At 30.8% G+C, this 24,428-nt stretch overlaps 1 protein-coding gene across 2 annotated transcripts in view; it reads left to right on the forward strand.

Moving 5' to 3' along the window:
• Positions 1-24,428, forward strand: part of LOC115889554 (neprilysin-2) — a 152,264-nt gene that overhangs the window by 45,536 nt on the left and 82,300 nt on the right. Inside the window, exon 1 of one of the 2 annotated variants that reach the window (XM_030909595.1) lies at positions 6,132-6,222. The exons of the other annotated variant lie outside the window; for it this stretch is intronic. Coding sequence (XP_030765455.1) covers positions 6,191-6,222 — 32 coding nt within the window. The 5' untranslated portion in view covers positions 6,132-6,190. Of the gene's footprint in view, positions 1-6,131; positions 6,223-24,428 lie in introns of those variants that run through there. 2 annotated transcript variants of the gene reach the window in all.

The following is a 24,428-nucleotide window of genomic DNA, read 5'->3' on the forward strand; positions in this document are numbered from 1 at the left end:
TGTAAAAAAAACAACTATTTAAGCTAAACCTAATTAATTCCTGACGCTTGCCTGCCAGCGCATAGCCTATATTATGCTACTTTATGTTGTTCTTCAAACCTACCATACTGAGTGTCCTCATTTTGTTTTACAGTTTGTTTCACAGGGTTTCTCGATGAATGAATTTAAGTAAAAACCCTATAATATGCTTATTTAATGAATGCTCTCTTTCTTTAAAAATAAAACGGTTATAGTTAGTTAAAAGAAAAGTGACTCAAAATAAAATTAAAGCACTGAGCATCAGTAAGAATTTAGCTGATCTTCTTTTTATATCAAGAGAGAAAATTTTAGTGCAATTTTAATCAGAGGAAGCATTAACTTATTCAGTTTAAGTACGATATTCAAGTACAAATTGTTTACGCATATTTCTCGATACTTTTTTTCAAATAAAGGTAAATAACACGACCTTCACTGGCAAGGATGCGACTCTGACACATATCTATTGTTTGAAAATACTTCTCCTGAATTGATATTAAGGATTACAGCAACGTCATTGTGAACACGATAACGATTGTTCAACTTTAATCGGCCGGTTTAACAGATAATAAATAATGTATCTATTTAAGGTATAGATAAAATAATGGTTTGTAATATTTATAGTAGTAAAGCAGGTATTTCATATAGCCTATTTGTTTTTATAAAAAAAATAAATCGCGCCTCATCATAGCAATAAATTTCAAACTTTTGTTTAAAAATTTTTGATTTGCTATTAAAGAACAATTAAAATTATTTCAGGCTTATACGAAAGTGAGCTCAAGCTGAGAATTTTAACCCTTAACTACGGACACCTGTTTTTATTACACCAACTACGGACAAGAAGTGCCCAATGCCCACTTGCACCGTTTATATAAACTTTGTTTAAAGGCTAAACAGTGATTAACTATACATATTTGATTATAGTTAATAACTGTTCAGTCTTTAAAGAAAGTTTATACAAACGGTGCAAGTTCGGTCAATTTTTTTCGTTTTATTTGGGTGCAAATAACAATTTTTTATTATGTTTTCAAATTATTTATTACAGAAAAGATTTAAACTTTGTAAATATAGCAACTACAGAACAAAAATAAAAATAAACTATACATTTCCTAAGCTTTTCATTCTTTTATTAAAAGAAAATGTATTTTTCTTATACTACTTAACAAAATAAAATATTGTATGGAAATCTCTAATAACAATACTTTATTACTTAAATTTATTGAAAAAAAAACTTAAACATCAAAGAAAAAAAAACTGAAAGTCATCTTTATGAGGCTAATTTTAATGCTCAGCGAGAAGAGCAAGATTTTCACGAGCACTGTAGACGAATACCTAGGTTTTTTTGCCTTTTATAAAACTATACAGTCTTTCTGTTTAACTTACAAGGTAATATATGGGGGGGGGGCGGTACTTTTGATACATTCTAGCGGTTGAAATCAAACTCTTCTAAATAAGTAATGATGTTATCTCTTACTGTTCTTACTTCTAAAGTTATTTTGAAGTTTCTATAATGTTTATTAGCAATCCTTGAAGTCTAAATATGTTATTTTATTATTTAGTATAATATTGCTGAATGGTATTAGTTATATTTTTGTGTGTTATGTTTTTATAGGCATTTGAATCTTTAATAATTGAAAGTGTTAAGTTTTTTTTCTAATTTAGTTAAGTTGGTTTCGAGGTCGGTTGATGTTGTTTGATGTAATTTTTAAGTGCTTTCTTTTTTTTTCGATTGTGTTCATTATTTTCGTGTTTACTTTTTCATGACTTAATAATTTGATAGTATTTTCATTTGAAACTTAATTTTTTATCGGTTTTACTTTTGAGAACCATCCGTTGCTTGCTAATTGACAAACTCCACAATCGTTGAACGAACATATTTTTGTACGGTTCTGGAAACTCTAATTAATACTACAAATTAGGTACTATTGATTTTTAACTACTACTTCAGATTTTTTTGGTCATCACAGAACCGGGCCTCGGTAACAGTTATTAAAAAAATATTTTTTTTACGTGAAAAAGTCCTTTGATACTTTCTAGCGGTCGAAATCAAACTATTCTAAATAAGTAATGATGGTATTTCTTATTGTTCTTCTTGTCTCTTTTCAAATTCCTATAATATTTATTATGTTATGTTTAAATAGATATTTACATTTTTAATTCAATATTTTAAGTTGCCTATACTTTTTTCTTTACTTGTGTTCATGTTAATTTTTTCATGACTGATTACTTAATAATTTGATATTATTTTCATTAAAAATTTCATTTTCTTATCCATTTGTACCACAATTGAACAAAATTTTAGTCAGTACCGAAAGTACCGAAAAAACCGTTCTTAAGAGGCACGGTACCGAAATTCCCAATTCCGAAAAACAGCTCTGGTTCCGGAAACCCTAACCGCCAGTAACTGACTTATAAATGTCTTTTATAATTTTCCGAATCATGATTACTTTCCAGGCACACTTCTTCGATTTCAAGGTCACTGTAATCACTGTCTATCTTGTATTACCATTTTAGCATTTGTCTCTCAAACTTTTTGTCAAGAACACTGATATATTTGGACATATCGGGCCCAGAACCTTCCATATTATTTTATATTAAAAAATTATAACGTTATTACGGACACGGAGTCTAACAGACTCCCGACAGGTCAGAAATTGAATATGGCAAATTCCATGCGGTTGTTCCTTTAAGACATTATGAAGCACTGACAATTAGAAAGGTACACAAAGCTACAAGTATGAGAAAAAATAGGGGTAAGGTTAGCAGCCGCATATGCGTTGCGTGGAGTCTGAGAGACTCCCGGTCCGTGGTTAATGATTATATTGCACCCTCTATGTTTTTTGCATATTTGCATGGAGCTTAAAGTTTTCTTTTTAGTGATAGTTTATATTATTTCAATCAATTTATTATGAAATCATCCGCGTACATTTGAAAATATTCATATAAACTCGTGGTACTTGTTCAACCAACGGACGGACGCTCCGCTCCATGTGAAACGGCACAACAGGGACGATCAGCACGGACGGTCCGCGCGGACTGTCAATATCACACTGTCAAATTCAAATAAGTGCAACCTCACACTCCAATCAATTGATACTTTCTATAATAACCTTCAGTCTTTCTTAGGTAGTGCCTCTAATAACTCTTCTAGTTACCAGGTGTAGTAGAGTGATTATCTTTTATTCCCAGTTATTGCCATTTAAAAAAAAAAATTACAAGAAGATGGTTTGTGCTTGAATAACTAACTGCATTCTTGAAAATACATTGGATGAACCAACATTGCGACAGCCCCAAATGACATCTAACATATATTTTGACAAAGTAATTAAATTAATTTCTAGCTAATTTTTATAAAAAAATATACATTTAACTTTGTTTTGTTTTATACAAAAAGTTAAGCCTAATTAGAACTTTTGAACTAAGTACTGGTAAACTTGTCCTAAAGTCAAAATGCGATTCATGTTCCAACAAATTATGTAAATTTAAGATACCTCTTGTTAATTAATTGTTACTATAGATTTTAGTTTGGATAGGCATACAATCAAAGTCAAAACTATATGTCGATCATAATAACATATGATTAAAAAAGGGGTCAAAGATGGCTGCAGAATGAAAATCGATGATTTTGGCGAGGTCGATGTCTAGACGCTATTTACAAAAAATCTCGACCTAAAACTTATCAAAAATTAACACTAATTATAGTTATCTCTTATATATCCCGGCACACAAATCTATTTCTAAAAAATTATTTTCTCGAATTTTAAACTACGCCATTTAAAAATTATTTTTCCTCAATATAAAAATAGATTACAATCTTTTTAAGGCCAACTGGCCATTACGTCTGGGGCTTGGCCTCGCCAAAATTATCATCGATTGTCATTCCCCAGCAGTCTTTGACGCCGTTTTTTTTTATCATAGGGTATAACTTAGCAAGTTTAATTTATTAAAATACTGGGATCCATATTTTATTACGCTATGTAGAGAATCCCTTTAAAAGTACGATTAATAATACATAGAGATCATACCAAATAAGCTTTTAGTCACATGATTAATCTTGACGGCTATAGAGTTGCCGACTTTTACATATTTTCTTTTCATATTAATATTTTAGAAAACAAAAATGAACTAATTATAAATATGTATGTATATAAACAGTTATTATTTACATCAACAAAAACGCACCTCCCGAACAGCATTAAGGGACATAAATGGGCATTATGATCGCTTTCCGGTTCGAAATTATCTAATAAAGTTGCGATGATGTTTTTGCAACAGCTGTTCAAAAATCTATTCTACAAGCGGTTCTAAAAAGAACAATTTTCGATTGCAAGGTCAACTAGTAAAAAATTTAACCTTAAAATATTACAACACAATTCACTTAAACCAAAAACTCGCTATACAAAATTAAAGTGTCAAAACGAATCAAAATAGGGAATAAATAAATAAATACGACAACTTGATATTTTTACGACCTGAATTGTCAGCGGGAAATTTAAATTCCAATTAGTTAGACCGGCGCCGAATATGTCCGTTGTTGGCAACAATGAATTTAATAATCGCACCCTCGATGACGTAACTAAAAGTTTATTTGGTATGGCTTATACAATGTTTATTTCTCTGTAGTGGATTTATTCTTGAAAATAAGATTAAATATTTTAGTAATTATTGGGAAAACTGGAAATTAATATACACGCTATTTTGAGGTCGTAGATTACGAATCTGAATCTTTTTTCTGGCGGTGTCTTACCGTTTTTCAGAAAAAAACGAAAAATTACTTCAACGTCGAATTTTTCTTGATTTCTCATATTTTTAACTTTTTCTAGCACATATTTTGTTAGGTATTCAATAAACAATGGGGTTTTGCTAATTTCTGTTACTTTTTTAACCAATTCTATGCATAATAGAAGAAAATTTGCTAAAATAAATTTGTAAACAATCTGAAAATGTTGGGTTATGTGTTTCTGATATTTAAAGCAACGTTGCCAATGCTAAACCTAAACCTAGCGCGTTTTTTTCGCTCCCTCTGGAATTACGAAAGGCGGTCGCCAGAGGAACGACTATATGCTATAAATGCTATTTTACCAGCGAGATCTGACTATTTATAAGCACGAAGTAAAAAAAGTTTTGATTGCATTGGTTTCAGCTTCTATGCGGAGGGGGTTAATCTTTTTTTGTTATATTATATCAAAAAAAGATTAAACCCCTCTGCAAAGAAGTTGAAATCAATGCAATCTAAACTCTTTCGTGCAACTTTGTGGATATAGGTATATTTAACTATTGTCAGATCTCAAAATAGGTAATTTATTTAAAATCCCCAATCACCCTAAAAAATACAAGATATGGCAACGTAGCAAATTTTCAAATTTCCAGATTAGACCTAGAATATATTGTCTCTATCATTACGTAGGAGAGAGAAAGAAGAATATATGAAATGTCAAACATCCATCTGGACTCAATTTTTTTGTTATTTTGTTAAAAAAAATGTTTTTCTGTAAAATTTTGGACATTTTTCTATCCTCAATCGAGTGTGGCTTTTAGATAAACTATAATATAATGAAAATATAGTGAAATTATTACTTTATAAGGCTAAATTAAAGAAAAATTCAATGTTGAAATTATTTTCCGTTTTTTTCTGAAAAACGGTAAGAGACAGCCAGGAGAAATTTCAGATTCATAATCCACTATCTCAAAATAGGGTGTATACCAATTTTGGTGAAAATCGGACGATTTCCAGTTTTCCCAATAATTACCAATATTTTCTTTGAAACAGGAAACATAAATTACTCTAAAACAATGTTTCTTTATTTTCCTTATTTATATTTTAGTTTTGAAATAGTCAACCTTTTATCCAATATGCGACTTATATTTGCTTATAAAAAAAAACGATTTAATTAAGAGATTGTGAAAAATAATGTTTACTGATTGATTAATAAAATGTACAGATTTTGTACAAAATCCATATATTACACTATAGTTACGGAGTTGAGTCGTATTGTTTATTTTGATCTAATTTATATTAGTATTATTTTTATTTGGTTGAACTATATTTTTGACCGATAACAAAGGTTTAATAAACATTCTTAAGTAACATGAATCTGATAAGAAACGGATTAATATTATTAATGTGTTATTCCAATACTAGTTAAATCAAAATTCCATTTAAAGTTGGTTCAAAATGGTGTATTTTGCAATAAAATACTTTGGAATGTAAGTAAATGCTTATTTTTTATTATTTAGTTTTCTATAGTTAATATTAAATGTTTATTGAATAACAAGACATTTTTCGTTCAAACCTAAACTATTTAATCAGTAACATAATCAATGCATGTTAAAATCGTATGATATTACAGTAACATTAGCAATTTATCAGTATCCATTCTACAATTTTCAATATTTCATCTAGTAATTAGAGGTTTCAGGTTAAAATATTGTATATAGGTAACCTAACAGTCATGAACATTAATTACTTACTTGCTTCATGAGCGGAAGATTTTATACACTATACAAGATGTCCCAGAAATAAATGCAAGTTTTAACTAATAGTATAGTTCGATTCCAGAAACACACTCATGATGTTTTTTATGCAAATTTTTTTTTTATTTTATTAAATTTTATTAATTTTTAAAGTATTTTATGTTTTTCTTGGCATTTTCCAGAAAATATTGAAAAACTTTTGAGTGCCGCTTGTTCAGTTTGCGGAAATTTGTTTCTATGCAGTGTTGCCACCTCCTGCGTTATCCATTTTCTATATGTTTAGAATTATTATTTTATTAATTTAAATACCTTTTTTACAGTTTATTAAACTGAAATAATGAAACTCTAAATAATAGACAATTATAGAAGCTTTTTTACCATATTATGAAATATTGTCAATTATTGTTGCGTCTCAAAAGTGGCTCACCCCTGTGATATTTTTTATTTTTTCAAAACATAAATGATATAAATAAATAAAATTTTTCATTAAAAAAGCGAGATTTGGTATGTTAGTATGATATAAATTAGGATTGATTGACGTATTCAATTGTTTTTGGTCACTTCCTGTTTCACCGGAAATGACTATAAGTTTTGATTTTTTAATGACACTCCGAGTATATTTTACTGTATTCGATAGAAAATAATACTCTGAATAGAATGACATATATGTCAACTTTTAACATTTTTGCTTACAAAAAAATGTATTTTAAATTTCAAACTAACCACACATTTGGTATAATGAACCGCATGTTACAATTTCAAATAAAACATAAATAATGAAATATGTCAAAAGTTGACATATATGATATATTATTCTATTCAGAGTGTCATTTTCTATTGATTAAAGTAAAAAAATACCGAGGTTGTTATTTAAAAATTAAAAGTTGTAGTTATATCCGGTGAAATAGGAAGTGACCAACAACAATTGAATAAGTCAATCAATCCTAACTTATGTCATACACGAAATTAACACTAAATTATTATTAATTAGCAAAAAAATGCAACATTTTGAGATCAAAATGTTGCATTTTTTTAAACTTAAATAACTCGGTTATTTTCAATTTGTTTTAAAAAGTGATCAAAAAGGGACACAAACTCATTCGTGTCTCTTGACTTGTAAACATTTTTAACTAATCAAGGAAACAAAAGATATTGAATTGGTTAACAAAATTTAACGTCCCAAAGAATAAACTTCCTCTTGTCTTTAGTAGTTAAAAAGTATAAAAAAAACTTAGGCAGAAATAGACTAGAATTAGAATAGACTATGCTAGTTTAAGTTTATCAATTCTATATCCAGGAATAAGCCTTTTAACTTATGATTTAACTGGACACCTCTAGTTATACCCTTCTTGAATTATTTTAAATGTTTTTGGTCATAAAATCTTAAACTTTTTACAGACATTTATTATATGTATTCGTCTGCATGGAGATACTTAACGAAATATGCAATAAATATATCTCTGGGTTTGGGTAAATTAACTATTTGAATTACTTTGTAACTTATTTGAGTGAAGCTTCTCGTATATTGTTGAAACAAATAAACCCATGACCGTTAGAGTTCATTAGAGAATGATATTTCTATTTTGTTTGTTTATATGTCGTGAAAGTACAAGACAAAATAATTTAGAAAATTTCTTGTTTCTTCAAGCAATACATTCTTACTATTCCATAAATCAAATCCAAAAACCAGGATCTACTGTGAAATATGTTTTTCTCTTCTTAGTAGAAAGTCTCTAAGCACCGTCCTACTTTGTCGTGGCGTATTTTTCGAACAATATTATTGTCATTAAAAGGTTTATTTCGCCGAAAAGTGTAAATTATGGCGTCTGTGAGGAAAACACACATGCATACGTTACGAGCGCGAATGAATAACGCAAACACAATTATTTAGCAAAGTGTTTTGCCTGTTTATTAGAGTACTGCTACCTCAAATAATAATAATAGCACCTTATCTGTTTAAAATAGATTAGTCAGTTGGCGAAGCAATTACAACATAGCATGCAAATTTCCGCATTGGAGGAAATGTGTGGTTATAGTAAATTGATCGGCGGCTTCCTAACACGATGTAAATTTTGATCAAGTTTCAGTTAACATTTAATCATATTTTTATGTTAGATTTTGTAATTAAGGATATACGATGCGAGCAAAAAGTTTTTGGTTGAGCGTGCTTTATACACTGTCAGCACGAAAAATGGGCACCTTAAAATTAAAACGTAATTTAAATTTAGTACAAATTTATGTCCTAAAATACTTCGTTTCAGGGTGTAGAAATTTCATTTTTATTTCTATTTTTTCAAAAACTAAAAATTTCTGAACTATAATATCGATATTTGGATGAAAATTAGTATTTGGGTGTTTTTTGGCATGAAAAATTTGATTTCGATGACAATATGTCTTATGTCTCTTACTGGTAGGGCACGCCAACATATTTTTAACTGGTTTGAAATGTAACTTCAAACCCCTCTATATAAGATCATTAATTGGAAATATATACATTTCCGTCGTCTGTTAATTAAATAAGGTCTCTTGATAAAAATCGCTACGAATAACCGATGTCAAGATAATTGGAATCCAAATTATCACTACTACTACTACTACTGCCATTACTCGCTGACGAGTATTTGATACGATCAATCTATCTACTATCAAAAGATGGTTAAGCAAGGCGTTTCCTGTCATGAGCTTTTCGGTGACTGAAAAGCCCGATACGTGATGTTATCTCTCTTCGGCACTCCGATAACTCCGAAGAGAGAAGCACTCCGAACTTCGACATTCAAAAATCTCATTACTTTGTTGCCTCTTTACTTTTTGGTTGTCGTTTTTAACTGAATTTATAATTCTTCTCCATAGCGTTCTATTGTGCGCTGCTTCCTCCCACTGATGCTGCATACATATCCCCTTTAAGTTTTCATGAACAACATCCTTGTATCTTTTCAGTTGTCTACCCGGTTTCCTCTTACCCTCTACAAGCTCACCGTAAAGAAGAGATTTGGGTAAGCGGTTTTCTTGTATCCTGCACGTGGCCAGCCCATCTTAAGCGAGATTTAGTAATCATGACTTCAGCCCTTTCTCAGTTTGCTTTTTTTAGGACTGATACGTTTGAGACATGGTGGTACCATTTGATTCTTAAAAGTTGTCTAAGGTGTTGCAACTTGTTTAATGCGCTCGTGTGCCGGCGGTACGGCAACCAGGTTTCGCTTCCATATAACATGGTGGGGATTATTACTGCTCGATACACTGCAAGCCGCTTTTGTGCTCAAGTCATGATTGTAGCAAACCCTGTCTTTTAATTTCCAGAATGCTCTTGAGGCGCTGCTGATTCTGTGCTGAATTTCAGAGTCGATATTGGCCTTTTCCGAAATTAAACTGCCGAGGTAATTAAATTCCGATACATATTCCAATAGTTCTTCTCCGATTTTAATAGCGCTGTTATGATTTTCCAGGGGAGTGCACATGATTTTTGTTTTATCGATGTTCAGTTTAAGGCCCAAAGTCTCGTATGCCCAGGTATATGTGTTCAGCATTTCCTGTAATTGCTGTAACGTATTTGCAACTAGAGCGCAGTCATCAGCGTATTGGAGTTCTGTGATGAATTTTATAAGTGTTTTTGCCCTGAGTCTTTTTATGTTGAACAGACCGCCGTCATATCTGTATCTAACACCCATTCCTCTTTCCTGCAGTTTGCTGTCCACTATAATAGAGAGCGCTGCCATGAATATGTTGAATAGAAGAGGAGCTAGGACACATCCCTGCCTAACTTCTGTATTTGTCAGGAAGGGATCGCTCATTGATCCATGATGTGACATTCTCGACTTGTTGTTGTTATGGAGGCTTTTATACACACTAAGAAATTTGTTGGGCACTCCGAACTTTTGCATAATTGATGCCCATTATTGCAAATTATCAATACATGTTATCATTTCCAAAAGATAGTTATTTAACTGAAGTGACAAATTTGGATACTTTTTTATTTTTTTGACGTTTTCTAGAAAATAATTGATTAATTTAAAAAAAAACAGTTTCTGTTGAATCTTTGGTACAAAAACATTTCATATTTATGATTCCAGTCTAATAACTATTAACTAACATGATGAATAATTTATGTCAATGATGACATGTATTTATTATTTCGATTCCAAATATCTCGGGAAACATTATACTCGTAGCGATTTTTACCAAGAATTTTTTTACGTAAAAAACAGCGGAAATGTAGATTTTTTTACTCATTAGTTTTATACAGGTACGGACAAAAGGTTGTTACTCTTCAAACCTGATAAAAATATGTAGGCAGCGCTCCTTACCAGGTGACATCGAAACCATATTCCTATATCCAAAAAATCCCAGACAGCTATCAAAGTTCTCCGAACACCCTTCGGACAACCCTGTATATTTGATTTTAACAAAATGTTGCTATATTGATGAAAGTTTCAAACTCCTTGAATATTATTTAACAAAATAAGAAATTTAAAAACCAATTTATCGTATATAACTGCGCACCTTTTTCCGATAGTTGTTTTTTTAATTCATCTTAATAGATTTTTCTATATTGAAGATATTCGCTTTTGGAAAAGACTAATGATTTACAACAATTTTAGCATTAAAAGCGTGTTTTGCTTTTAATGCTAAAATTTACTTTTAACGCAGCAGCACCCTGTATATATTTTCTCCGGATTTCAAATATATACAGGGTGAGACTTAAATAAGTGCAAATATTTCAGGGCTGGTATATCACGAGAGAATAAAAATTTTCTCTTAACTTAATTTTTTTTTAATTTTGAGAACCACTGGATTTTTTTCTGGGTTTATATTCTTTTTATTTTGATTGTTTTTAAACTAAAAATTTAAAAAAGTCCAAAGTTTTTTCCAATTTTTTTTGCGAAAGAAATAATTTTAGGAAAATAAATGTGTTACCTGCCACCCCTTAAAACATTTGTACTTATAAGACTCCCCTGTACAGTTTTGTTTATATTTGCTTGTACCTTTTTTAATTATTTTGGGTTTTTCAATGCAATAGCTAACTTATTTTGATATACTCGTATAGTTGATATTGATAGTATACGAAATTTAGTATAAAACAGGTTTGTGTGGTAGCGGTTGAATGAAAAATTATTCTGAACTAAATTTAAAAACAATACAGGATTGTTCCATTAAAAAAGTGAATTTATTTTTTCTTAACTATCTGATCGTCTTTTCTTTATTTCACTTTTTGACTGTTCAGGTAAAACTTTACAAGTCTTAATTTAATTTTTTTATTACCTCCAATAGGGTAAGCCTGCGGGTATGGCATTAAATATGATGATGAACGATGCACATATTTTTCTTAAATAAACTTCGGAAAAAAATGAAGTCGTATTTATATAGCTTCGTTTTATATAAAATTCAGTATATTTTAGTGTTATTTTTTATATTTAAATGTCAATCAGTAACATTTATAGAAAAAAACCTTTTGTAAATGAGATGAAATGTTAGCGTTCATTTCACTAAATTTGCGAAAGATCAATTGACCAATTTTTACCTTACTGGTTCACTACACCTTAGATGATGAAAGTGGAGACAATGTACTTTAAAGTATGTAGTACTGCAACAGCTCAACAGACATGCTAAAATGTTTTTTTACGCTATAATGGTCTTTCTTTTGCTAGGAAAAATATGATGTGAAACTGTATAGATCGTGCAACAATGAGTAAATTAAAATTAACTAAAAATCTGAACGTAAAAGTTTTCTAACGAATTAGTTAAGTTTTAAAATATTGTTGAGATGTATTTTTTAATAAAAGCATAGGAAGAACAGTCAAAAAAACTTACGAAAAAGGATGGTACTTCAGATATAATAGATTTAAGGTATTAAGGGTTGCTTCTAGGACTCGCGTCATCTTGCTGATAAAATTTAAACTCAGATTTGAATAGAATTTGTCTGATACCACCTTGGGTTTTGCGTAACCGCTGGGAATTTTGTAAGGACCGAGATCAGCAGCACAAGTACCGGGCAAATAATAATTTAATAGTCGGATTATCTAATGTCAATACCGTTTTCAATTGTTTTACACATACATTATGTGTCAGACTATTCATATTATTTTTTAATGATATAATGTTGATTCATAATAATAATATTACGACAATTAATGGAAAATGTCAGATATTGGGCATATTGGATATAAGAGGGAAAATTGGAATTCACAAGAAATTACTTTTCCAAATATAATAATAAAGTCATCCATAAATCATACATATTTTGGTTATACAATATTTATTTATTTATTACCCTTTCCATAACGCGATAGGTCGCATGTTGTAACATTAAAAAGTAAGTCAAAATCAGCTTGTAAAATTTTTATTTAAAAAATTTTAGAGTAAGTAAATTAATACAAAGAAAACACTAATATTTAAATTTATTTAAGAAAAAATATTAATAAGTTACAGAGATTCGTCACTGGTATTATCGCATTCAATACAAAGATATTATGTAGTTTGGCATGTGTGCTCTTTGCAAATTGGGGAGACACAAGCTGAACACTGATGCTGTGTAAATCGGTTTTTCCTTATTGAGCAGTAATGACAGCGTACTTTTTGTAGAATCTGCTGGTTTACTTGAGATTTGGGTAGATAAGTTTGGAATGGAAGAACGCTTCTGTAAATACTATAGTGTCAGTTGTTTTGAAAGATCTGCTATAAATGTTCTCGCAGTTATCTGAGCGGTATTACATTTTTGAATTATTTGGGCTTTTATAACTTACCAAAAACTTAGAATAACCTACAAAAAAAAGAAACAACTTAGATTAACTTATCAAATTTTCTTTTAACTTACCAAACACATAAATTCATACCAATAAGTTAAAAGAAAATACACAAAATGTCAAACTTGATTGGTCGCGTCGTTAGATTTGCTCTAACAAATCCCCAACCATAATACCCAAGCTTAACGCGGAACTGTGATACGCTAACACAGAGTCTACTTCAGGCATTCCTAGAGAGAAAAGGATTTAAGTAGGATACCGGGTTAAGAAAAACTGCGTCTATTTTTAAATTAAAACTGAACAAGGTAACAATGCAAAACAAGGCAAATGTCAACATACCTTAAGTTGTCAACCTATGATTTTGTCATTGTCAAATGTAATTTATAGTGTTGTCTACACTACTTAGTACTTACGATTAGTGTCCCCGAAATGCATTTTGTAATTTAAAACTTGTTCGAATTAGGCAAAAGTTCTAACGTATAGAAAATACAATTTGACATGCACAAAGTCATAGGTTGACAACTTAAAGTATATTGGCATTTGCCAGGTTTTGCGTTGTTACCTTTCAGTTTCAATTTAAATATAGATGCGGTTTTTCTTAGATTACTTAAAATCGGCTTGATCAAAATTGTTTAAATTTGATATGTGCATTCAGCCATACGCAGACCTTTTAAAAACCCTATTTAAAACTTGGCTGAATACAAGACTACACCAAATTTTAAAATAAATAAAATCAATGTCAAAAAAATCGATATTTAATTCAAATTACACTTTTTTCTATTATACTCTTGGAAAGTTTTCATTGGTAATTCGTTTTAATATTTAGAGTAGTTTGTTATGACAATAAATTAACCGGCCCATGTGGTGAATTTTATAAGGGCCATCAGCCGAACAAAACCAACGTTTTAATTTAATTTGGTTTGTATTCACAGCTTCATTTTAAAACCACTCCATCTAAACGTTCGCTACTATTATAGCGGGCAAACAAAGACTTTATGGCACCTAAAAGTAATTTTTAAATGAAAATAATGTGATTATACTATAATTCAAACATCACTGAAGCAACCCATTATTGTTTTTCAAAATACAGACAACGAAATTACGAAGAGTTAATGTTGTAATTTAATTATTCGGGACATTATTCCTGAGGGTTTATGCGACATAAAAATAACTTATAATATAGGTTTTATAACTGAAACATAATTAAAATCGTATTATTCATCTTTACTGAATAATATTTTTTAATATTTATTATTAATATTATTTTAAGTTATAAATAATTTATTAATGCCGTCGGGTCTTGTCAGACAAATTTCCAATATTTATGTGACAATATAATATTTGGATGTCCCATGTTAAGCTATTATAGCATGCACTGATATCCCGCAGTCAGGCGAGGCTACCATAAACACGTCCAGACTGTACTGCGAGATTTCTTTGATCGGTCCTGCTCCTCGAAAAAACGACAGAGGATGGATAGCAACGAGACTTCGTGGGTGGCTTTGCGAGATCCTCGCGAGACCCTTCCACACTTTTTGTGCATGCAAGGTCTCGCGAGACCCTTCCACACGCAAATTTTGAATGTCTCGCGCTCGTCTCGCTCTCGTCTCGTCAGGTCTGTACGCACCTTTAGGTTTCCTAACCTTTAATCCCTAACGTGCTGTTTACGGGACGCATTTATACATTCCGTACATGTATACGGCACCTAGCACAACCCCATTGGTCAGATTTGAATTTTAAACCAATTAAACTCCGAATGCCATACGCGTAAGACCATATGCACTTACGGAATGTACCTTATTATGTAAGTTATATTAGTTATGTAAATATATAGTAATATGTGATATTACTATTAACGCTTTGTTATAGAGCATTCCAACCAAAACCAAACCAACCCCACCAAATAGCTAACCTAACCAACGTAATCACCCCCCCACCCCCAAATGACCATCTTAACCAACGCAACTAACTCCACCAAATAACCAATCTAACCCCACCAAAAAGAGTGAAACCAACGCAATCCGTATTTTGATTGCTATTAAATATTTACAGCTTTTTTAAAAAATAAAAACTGTTTTTAAAAAAATTAAAAAAGTTATGGTTCAGCGTGAGATTTGAACCACGGACCTATCGTTCACGAACCGATGGCCTCAGTCACCGAACCACAGCTACTCTTGCAAGAATAGCTATAGCCAGGCGTTACTTTCTGCTGCAAGCATAATTACATACATTTCTAAAGTGCGCATGGCACTGCCTTACATTCCATACTCGCATATGGCACTCGTAGTTTAATTGGTTTAAAATTCAAATCTGACCAATGGGATTGTGTTAGGTGCCGTACATATACAGAATGTATAAATGCCTACTGCATACCTTAATAACTGTATTTTATCTTACAACCTGACAACAGAGAACAAAATGCATATTGGGAAACTAGGTAACCGTTCTAGCTGCGGCGACAAATGTTTAAAGAGTTGACAACAGCATCTTGCCAATTGCAATATTGTAGTGTAGTAAAAATATGTGACCGGAGGTAGCGATTATACCGGAAGGTACCGGAAGTATACATATGGATGTTTTTCTCAAGGTGGTAGTTATTCTGAGCAGCTTCCGAATCGTAAGCTCTATAATTACCCAAGACTTGAAAGGTGGGTCTAAAATATTTTAGATCAAAATGATGGCGGTATAAGATTTTGCGAATATGTTACGAGTTAGAAGATATACTTTGATAAGATGTTGAAGAGATTGATAAAGAAGATTCGGGTTAAATTTTAGCATAAAATTTTATTATCGATCTTCATTTCCAAACGAAGAGCGATAAACGAAAAAATATGTGGTACTAATAAATATGATCCACCAGGCGAAAATACGAACAACCTGATATAAATATGCACCAAAGTTATGAAGAAAAACTCATTATGTACTATGTGTGTTGTAAAAGTAGTAGGTTAAAATTCTCTATAATAGGGTTGTTTGGTTTGGAATAGCTATTAGTATATTAGTATTCTATTACTATATTAGTATTCATTTTTATGCATTACAATGTTTTTCATATCCTTCAAATATAATCTATATATATAAAATGCTAATGTTTATCTGTGTCGTCTCTACTGAAGCAACGACTTGCTCTAGAAAGTTGCTTTTTTTACTAAAAGATAGCTAATTGGCTGTTCTAAAAACTGTTGTCGCCGGATTTTTTGTTTTTCATTTAATTAAAAAAAAATAAAAGGTATTCTTTTTCCTGATGTCGTGGCGGATGCGCCAGGCTTCAACTAGTTTATAAATAAATTCACATGATAAAAGGAGTTGTTTTTGTTTATACTGTCTGAAACATAAAACATAGCATAGCGGTATGCCAGACCTATGGCCAGACCTCACGTTAGAGGTTATGTTCCATTTCCGCACATGAGCGGTTAAAGGTTAAAAAATATCACACACCAATTTGATTACCAATCATCTAAAATATATTTGTACAAATATGTTAAAATAAAAAGTTAGCCTTAAAAATTTATTTGGGTATTTTTGAGTTTGCAGCAGTTCTTGTCAATCCTCACAAATGCTCAAAAATGCTCAAAATTATCACATTGATCAGGTAGAAAATTTACAGTACGTCCCCAGATTGTCTTGACAAGACGAGAAAAACTTTTTTATTATTGATATTTTGCCAAAAATGCATTCTTCATAAAAAAATATTTCTTCTAAAATTCCCATACCGTTTCAGAGAATTAAAAAAAAGTAAAATATAGTTTTTAAAATATAATTTTCCTAAAAATTATAAGGCTGAAATTATGGTAATATAATTTCGATTTCATTCTTTGATAGACGGTTATTATTAACTTTGATTCACAATTTGACTTCATATTTTTTGCTGTTGTTAAAGTATCACATTTTTCCATAACTATTATCATCCTTTCCGTAGCATTGAACTAAATCCATTTTGTACTTAACATTTTAGAATAGGAAAAATGTGACATTAATTAAAATTCTATCAATAACAATCTATCAAATAATAAAATCAACATTATATTAACATAGAAATGTATTTTGATTTAGGACTTTAGGAAAATTTAACTATATTTTCATGTTTTTTTAATTTTCTCTAAAATGGTATGGAAATTTGAAAAAATATAAACGGGATTAACCATTTTAGAACAAGCAAAAATTTTTATGAAGAATGCATTTTTCTCAAAACGCCAATAACAAAAATGTGTTTCCTCTTGTAAAGACGATCCGGGGACATACTGTATATGTATTTTTATTATTCCTCAAAATCGATATCTACGCATTTACTCAGGATTCCATCAGCTATAATTTACATATACACGCAAAGTCGATTTGAAGGAATGCGACCTGAAAATATAAAGAGAATTTATACAGTATTCAAGTTTTTATCCCGGGATTTTAAACGCAGATTATTTCAATTCAAAAAAAAAATAACTATAGCATATTATGTTCTTTGATTTAATTTTGTTTTTGGCAGCTTTTTCTCGCAATATCTTATTATTTTATATTTTAGTAAATATTATTTTGTACGTTTTTTATAATATAATTAAAATAATATTTCGTATTAATTATTTACTAAATAATGCCTATAGCTTGTCCTTGACAATGATAGATATGTCTGTCAGTTAATTTTAAAGTAGTTTATTTTATTTTACAAAGAAATAAGTTGGTACAACTGAAACGCATAGCCAGGAAATTAATATATTTAAAACATGATTAATATATTTAAAACTTGACTGACAAGTGATTACGTCAAAATATTGTGAAAAAAAACTGTGTAAGACTGAAAAAATATAATCGAGATATTTTATTTAAAAAAAACGGTATTTGTTAATACAAAACAAACAAGAGCAAAACACCACATACCAAAAAAAATATAAAAAAGAACTCTTTCTTACTTTCAAGCTTCAAGAAACTTCCCGCATTTATTATTATATTTATCAATATAACTTATGTACAAATTTGTAATATTTCACAGGAATAAATAAAACAACATAAATAAAACAAACTATTTTATTAATAACTAGCGTGTACCAGCGACTTCGTTCACGTCGAATTAATCATTTGTAATGATGATGATAAAGCAAAGCAAGAATTCCCATTAACATACAAACTGGATAAAATTTTCTCACATTTATGTCAGCATGAGAAAAAACAATATGGCGATATTATTATATAACTTGGTAATATTTGAGGGGTAGTTTCATCTCGTTGGAATTTGACTTTCGAAAAATCCGTTTGCCAAAAATAAGCTTTTTACGTCAAGCAGTTTAAGCAGAATCGTGGTTAAGAAATTACCCAACTTTTTGGAACACCCTGTATGATTTTTTTAAAAAAAATCAAAATATGTAAAAAAACAAATAAATTATGCTTGTCCAAGCGTTTTCCTGAAAGACTAACCGTTTTTTAAATAACAAATATTGTAATATTTGAGGAGCGTTTTCACCCTCTTGGAATTTGAGATTCGAGAAACCCCTCCTTATCGAACCTCTACACCCCACAGTTAATCCGTTTGCCAAAAATCAGCTTTAAACGTCACGCAGTTTAAGCAGAATCGTGATTACTCAATGGTCATATTTTATGAAACACCCTGTATAAATTTATAAAAAATAATAAAATATGTAAAACAACAAAATAAAATATACGTGTTTAAGAGTTTTTCCGAAAAACTCACCGGTTTTTAAATAATTTTTTTTTTAATATTTGAGGGATAGCTTCACCCCCTTAAAATTCAAGTTTCGAAAAATCCCTTCTTATCAAACCTCTACACCCTAAAGTCAATCTGTTTTCCAAAAATCAGCTTTTTAACGCTTAAAGCAGGATCGTGATTAATCAATGAACAGATTTTTCGAAACACCCTGTATACATTTTTAAAAAATCTTAAAATATGTAAAAAAAACAAAATAAAATATACGTGTTTAAGCGTTTTTCGGAAACTTGACCGTTTTTTAAATAAAAAATATTGTAATATTTGAGGGGTTTCACCCTAGTGGAACTGGAATTTCGAAAAATCCCTTCTTATCGAACCTCTACACCCTATAATCAACCTGTATGCCAAAATTGAGCTTCTTACGTTGAGTGGTTTGAGCAGGATCGTGATTAATCAGTATGCCAGTCACTTAAGGATTTTATATATTAGTATAGATAACACTTACCAAATTTTCTACATTAAAGGTTGATTAATTAACTTTAATCTTAATTTTTTTTAAACCAGTACCTTTTGATATTATTTCTCCGCAGTAATAACATCCATTATTTAGCTATTATTTACTATTATTAGCTATGTACTACAGTTTTAGTACATTGTACCATATACGAGATGCACTTATCTACGACGAGATTGTATAGCGAGTATTAACTATAAACTGTGCTCTGGGTCTACAATTAATTTTCCCTCTATTTTTCCTCCATTTGACTTCAAAAGACATAAAACTTGATATTTGACATACGTTGACACAAAATTATAATCTATAATTTTGGCTAGACTTTGACAAGCCCCAAAAATCTAAAGGCGATTTCATACGCATCGGCGTCCGTTTGTCGCTCATCGTTCTCAAACCAATAAATATGAAATATGAAATATGATTTGTCATTTTTGAAATAAACCAATTTAAACCCATTCATAGTTAACTTAAAAAAATATTAGAAACTATTTTTAATAAAATAAATAGATTGGTATGGGACGTCATCTGCTTTTCTACTGCTATCGTCCGTCGAAATCTTACCTGAGAAAAAAAAACAGATTATATACCTTTATGGTGGGTTCCTTTTTGAAAAAGTTTAAGAGACTGAAATAGAAATCTAATAAATAAAGCTATTTTTGTATTACTTTTGTACTACTGTGAAATATTCAAGCGGAAACTATCTTATGGATGGGTTCCATTCGTACAACAAATTTAACTAACAGATTGTTGTTTCTCTCTGTAATTTCCTACATTTCTATTAAAATAATCGTTATTATTAAGATATTCAAATAGAACAGAATAATAGTTATTTGAAAGTTTACTTACAAGTGGTGATGATTATTAAAAATTGGAAGCTGGTTTTATAAATAAACTACTGAACATTATAAAATGATTTACCTCATACTGCTTTGATTTTAGAAAGGTTGGAATTAAATAATTGTTAACAAATTGTTTAACAAAGTAAAAGTAAACGTTTGAATTGTTAAAAACATATCACTTAAAATAAATTTGATATATTATTTTTTTGATGATCATTGGTAAACGTACCTAACTACGTTACTTTCAATTTTTTTGATTTATATTTAAGAAGTTATTATAACTTCTTAATCATTCCTAATTTGAATTTTAATATTTATTTGTTCTTATGAAATGTTAATAAGTACAAAACAAACAAAAGCTGCTGTAACAGGTAAAATTACTGATTCATTTTATTTGTTTGCCAAAATACTACGAAAATAATGAATTATCCCAATATTTAAATTAAAAAAAGTTATTTGTCATTTGAGAATAATAAGTAGATACTGAAAATTATCATTAGAATATTGTTTGAAACGTATACTTACTTACGCACTTGAAGATTATTGTTAATCTATATTTATCTTAACGAATATGTTTATTGTGGCAACTTTGCAGAGCTCAGATGAGTAGTTCATTACATCTTTATTACTTCAAGATCTCCAGTGGCGCAACTAGAGGCGGGCTAGGGATGCTTAGACCGTCCAGTCTCAAAATTAGCCCTATCTGATGATTGGTGCGGATCGATTAAAATTAGTTTTAACCTCAATTCAGTATCATCTTTTAAGTGAGCTGTGTGTATGTGTTAGCCCCTCCTCCCAAAATGCAGCCCCCCCTAAAACTCTTTGTCTAGTTGCGCTATTGGTTATATCACCATTTCAATGTCAAACAAGACAGAAAAAATCAAGATATTTGTTTTATCTTCTTAATGTCTTAAAAAAAATAAAGTATTACACCATTATCAAGTTATATATTAGACCTTTTCTAAAAGAGCAACAAGCATTTATTTAAAATGCAGCAAAGCCTAAAAATGTATTATGTATCAACATTTGCTCTTCAAGATCTTATATTAAAAAAAGTATTTAATATTTTTTTACAAATAGGGGGAGCGACATGTTTCGAGACGGTGCGGTCTCATCTTCAGGACAGACTTGCCTGTACTCTACTTTGCCATATTTTGAGTTTAAAACAATAAAATTATGCTAATTGCGAATTTTATCTTAAATTTATGTTTTAAAGTACTTACTTATCAGAGCTCAAACGACAAAATCGAAGCCACTTGATATATCAAAAGTTTGAAGATAAATATAAATACCTGCAATTATTATTATCTCAGTATTGTCACTAGGTTCTAAGAATTTAACAATACCTTGAAAGGGCACGTCAATCTCCTCCTCCTCCTCCTTCCTATTACTCTATATGAGTATGGTGACATTATGATATTGCATTTATTGTCTCTCCATGTTGTTCTGTCTTGCGCAGCAGTACTGGCCTCGTGCAGACTGTGACCTATTATCGTCTTCATTTGGTCCACCCAACGGTTTGGAGATCTCCCTCTAGAACGTTTCCCGTTTACTTTCCCCTCCACAATTAGTTTTTCTAGGCCATTGGTGTTCCGGGATATGTGGCCAAAGTATCTTGAGTATGATTGATTTATTGATATCGACAGTCTGGATTCGATATTCAGTTGTTCGAGTATTGAAATGTTTGTACGGTGAGCTGTGTACGGTATTCGCAGCATCCGTCTATAACACCACATCTCAAAAGTATCGATTTTACGTTTCATTGCCAACTTCAATGTCCAGGTCTCTGAGGCGTAAGTGGCAATGGGGAAAATTAGGGCTCTTAGTAGTCTGAGTTTGTTTCTAATTGAAATGGCTGAATTTTTCCATATTTTATTGAGTTTGGTCATGGAATTACGTGCTATACACAGTCTTCTCTTGATTTCTGCATCACATCCTCCTTTGTTTGATATCAAGGAACTGAGATATATATATTGATCTACAACTTCGAAACCTGCTATTTCTGTTGTAATCGTGGGTTCTCGATCGATAATCATTAATTTTGTCTTTCTTTATATTTATAAGTTTTAACCCATATCTTTCGCTGACAACCTCTAATTTATGCATAATGGATTTTAATTCATAGCAAAGGATGCGAGTATAAGTGTATCATCTGCGTACCTTAAATTTGTTATTTGTTTACCGCCTATAGTGATACCGCCGTTGTAGTCTTCCATAACTTCCCTCATTATAGATTCGCCACATATATTGAAGAGTAAGGGAGATAAAATGCATCCCTGGCGCACTCCCGCTTCTAAGTCAAATGCATCTGAAATGGTGTTATTTACTCTTACTTTTCCTCTGCTGTTCTCATACAGACTTCGGATCAGCTGGATAAGGTGTTGAGGGACTCCCATGTTTTCTAGTACAGACCAAAGTTTGCTTCACTTAATACAATCAAATGCTTTGCTGGAGTCCACGAAACACAGATGAGTCGGGATGTTAAACTCATACGATTTCTCGATAATTTGTCGGACGTTTAATATTTGCTCTATATTACCTTTGCCGTCAATTACCTACGTACATTTAGTACCTACGTCAATCTATAAAGTCTATAATTCAAAGTACTTTATACATGTCCCGGGTGGGATATTTTTTTTTGTTAGAGAATCTTGTATATCCCGGGTGAGATATACAAGTATACAAGATGAAAAGTTTACCTTTTTATTATTAACATTTCGAGAAAAATGCATTCTTCATAAAAAATATTTGCTTGTTGTAAAATACCCATTTATATTTTTCGAAATTTTCTTAACGTTTTAGAGAAAAAAAAACAAAAAAAAACATTCTAACATTCTAAAAAATACTACTACTACTACTACTTCTGCCATAACTCGCTGACGAGTATTTGACACGCATCAGAAGATGGTTACGCAAGACGTTTTCTTCCATGAGCTTTTCTGTGACTGAAAAGCCCGATACGTGATGATACCTCTCTTCCGCACTTCGGACATTCAAAAATTTCATTGCATTGTTGCCTCTGTACTTTTTGGTTGTCGCTCTTCTTCACATTCTGCATTTTTATCCCCTTTAAGTTTTCTTGGAAAATATATTCTTGTAGCTTTTGAGTTGTCCACACGGTTTTCTCTTACCGTCCACAAACTTGCCGTAAAGCAGAGTTTTTGGTAGGCGGTTTTCTGCATACGTAACCAGCCCATCTTAACCGGAATTTTGTAATCATGACTTTAACGCTCTCGCAGCTAGCTTTTTCAAGGACCGACACATTTGAGACATGGTGGAACCATTTGATTCTTAAGAGTTGTCTATATAAGGAGTCTCTGCTGCAACTCGTTTAAAGCGTTGATGTATCGGCGGTACGGCATGCGGTACCCGGATTTCGCTTCTATATAACATGGTGGAGATATGGTATGATTGCTCGGTACACTGCATGTTTCGTTTTTGTACTTAAGTCATGATTGTAGAAAACCTTGTCTTTTAATTTCCAGAATGCTCTTGAGGCGCTGCTAATCCTGTGCTGAATTTCACAGTCGATATTGGCCCAAAAGATACTAAAAACAATAAACAAGTTCTAAATGTATAGAATCAAAACGTTTTTCGGGGGTAATAAAATGGTTTTCATTCTTTACAAAGTTAGACCTACTATAATATTGAAAAACTCTAAAATTAAGAAATTGGCGTTTTCCCCTGGACCCTTCAATTGGTACCATAGAAATGCGTTTATGTTAAATGACAAAAAATAATAAAATGCGATTTTTGTTAAATCATAATCAAATTATTCTCATAAATATTTTTTTCTGAAAATGTAACAAACTTTGAAACAGTGTAAATGAGATTAACCTTTTGGAACAGGCAGAAACTTTTATGAAGAATGCATTTTTCTCAAAACAACTCAACTATTTTGGTGTCACTGGAACAATGAAATATTAACTATATTTTTCTGTTTTGTGTGACGTACATACCAACGACATGCGGTTTACAATATTACCTTGAAATATTCAAAAAACTAAATATTTTTTGTAAAGTTTGTTGTTGTTTTTATTAAGTAAATTATTTTCGAATCGCTTAACAATTTTCTAATTTGAATCTGAATAATCGGTTAATGGACGTTCCGCTTCAGGGTTTTGGAAATTATTTGATTATATATTTTTAATTTCTGGACTATAATTAAGTTTATTAGGCAACAAAAACTTAGTATT

This window comes from Sitophilus oryzae, unplaced genomic scaffold (assembly GCF_002938485.1).
Source record: "Sitophilus oryzae breed Bouriz unplaced genomic scaffold, Soryzae_2.0 scaffold_815_pilon_pilon, whole genome shotgun sequence".
NCBI lineage: Eukaryota > Metazoa > Arthropoda > Insecta > Coleoptera > Curculionidae > Sitophilus > Sitophilus oryzae.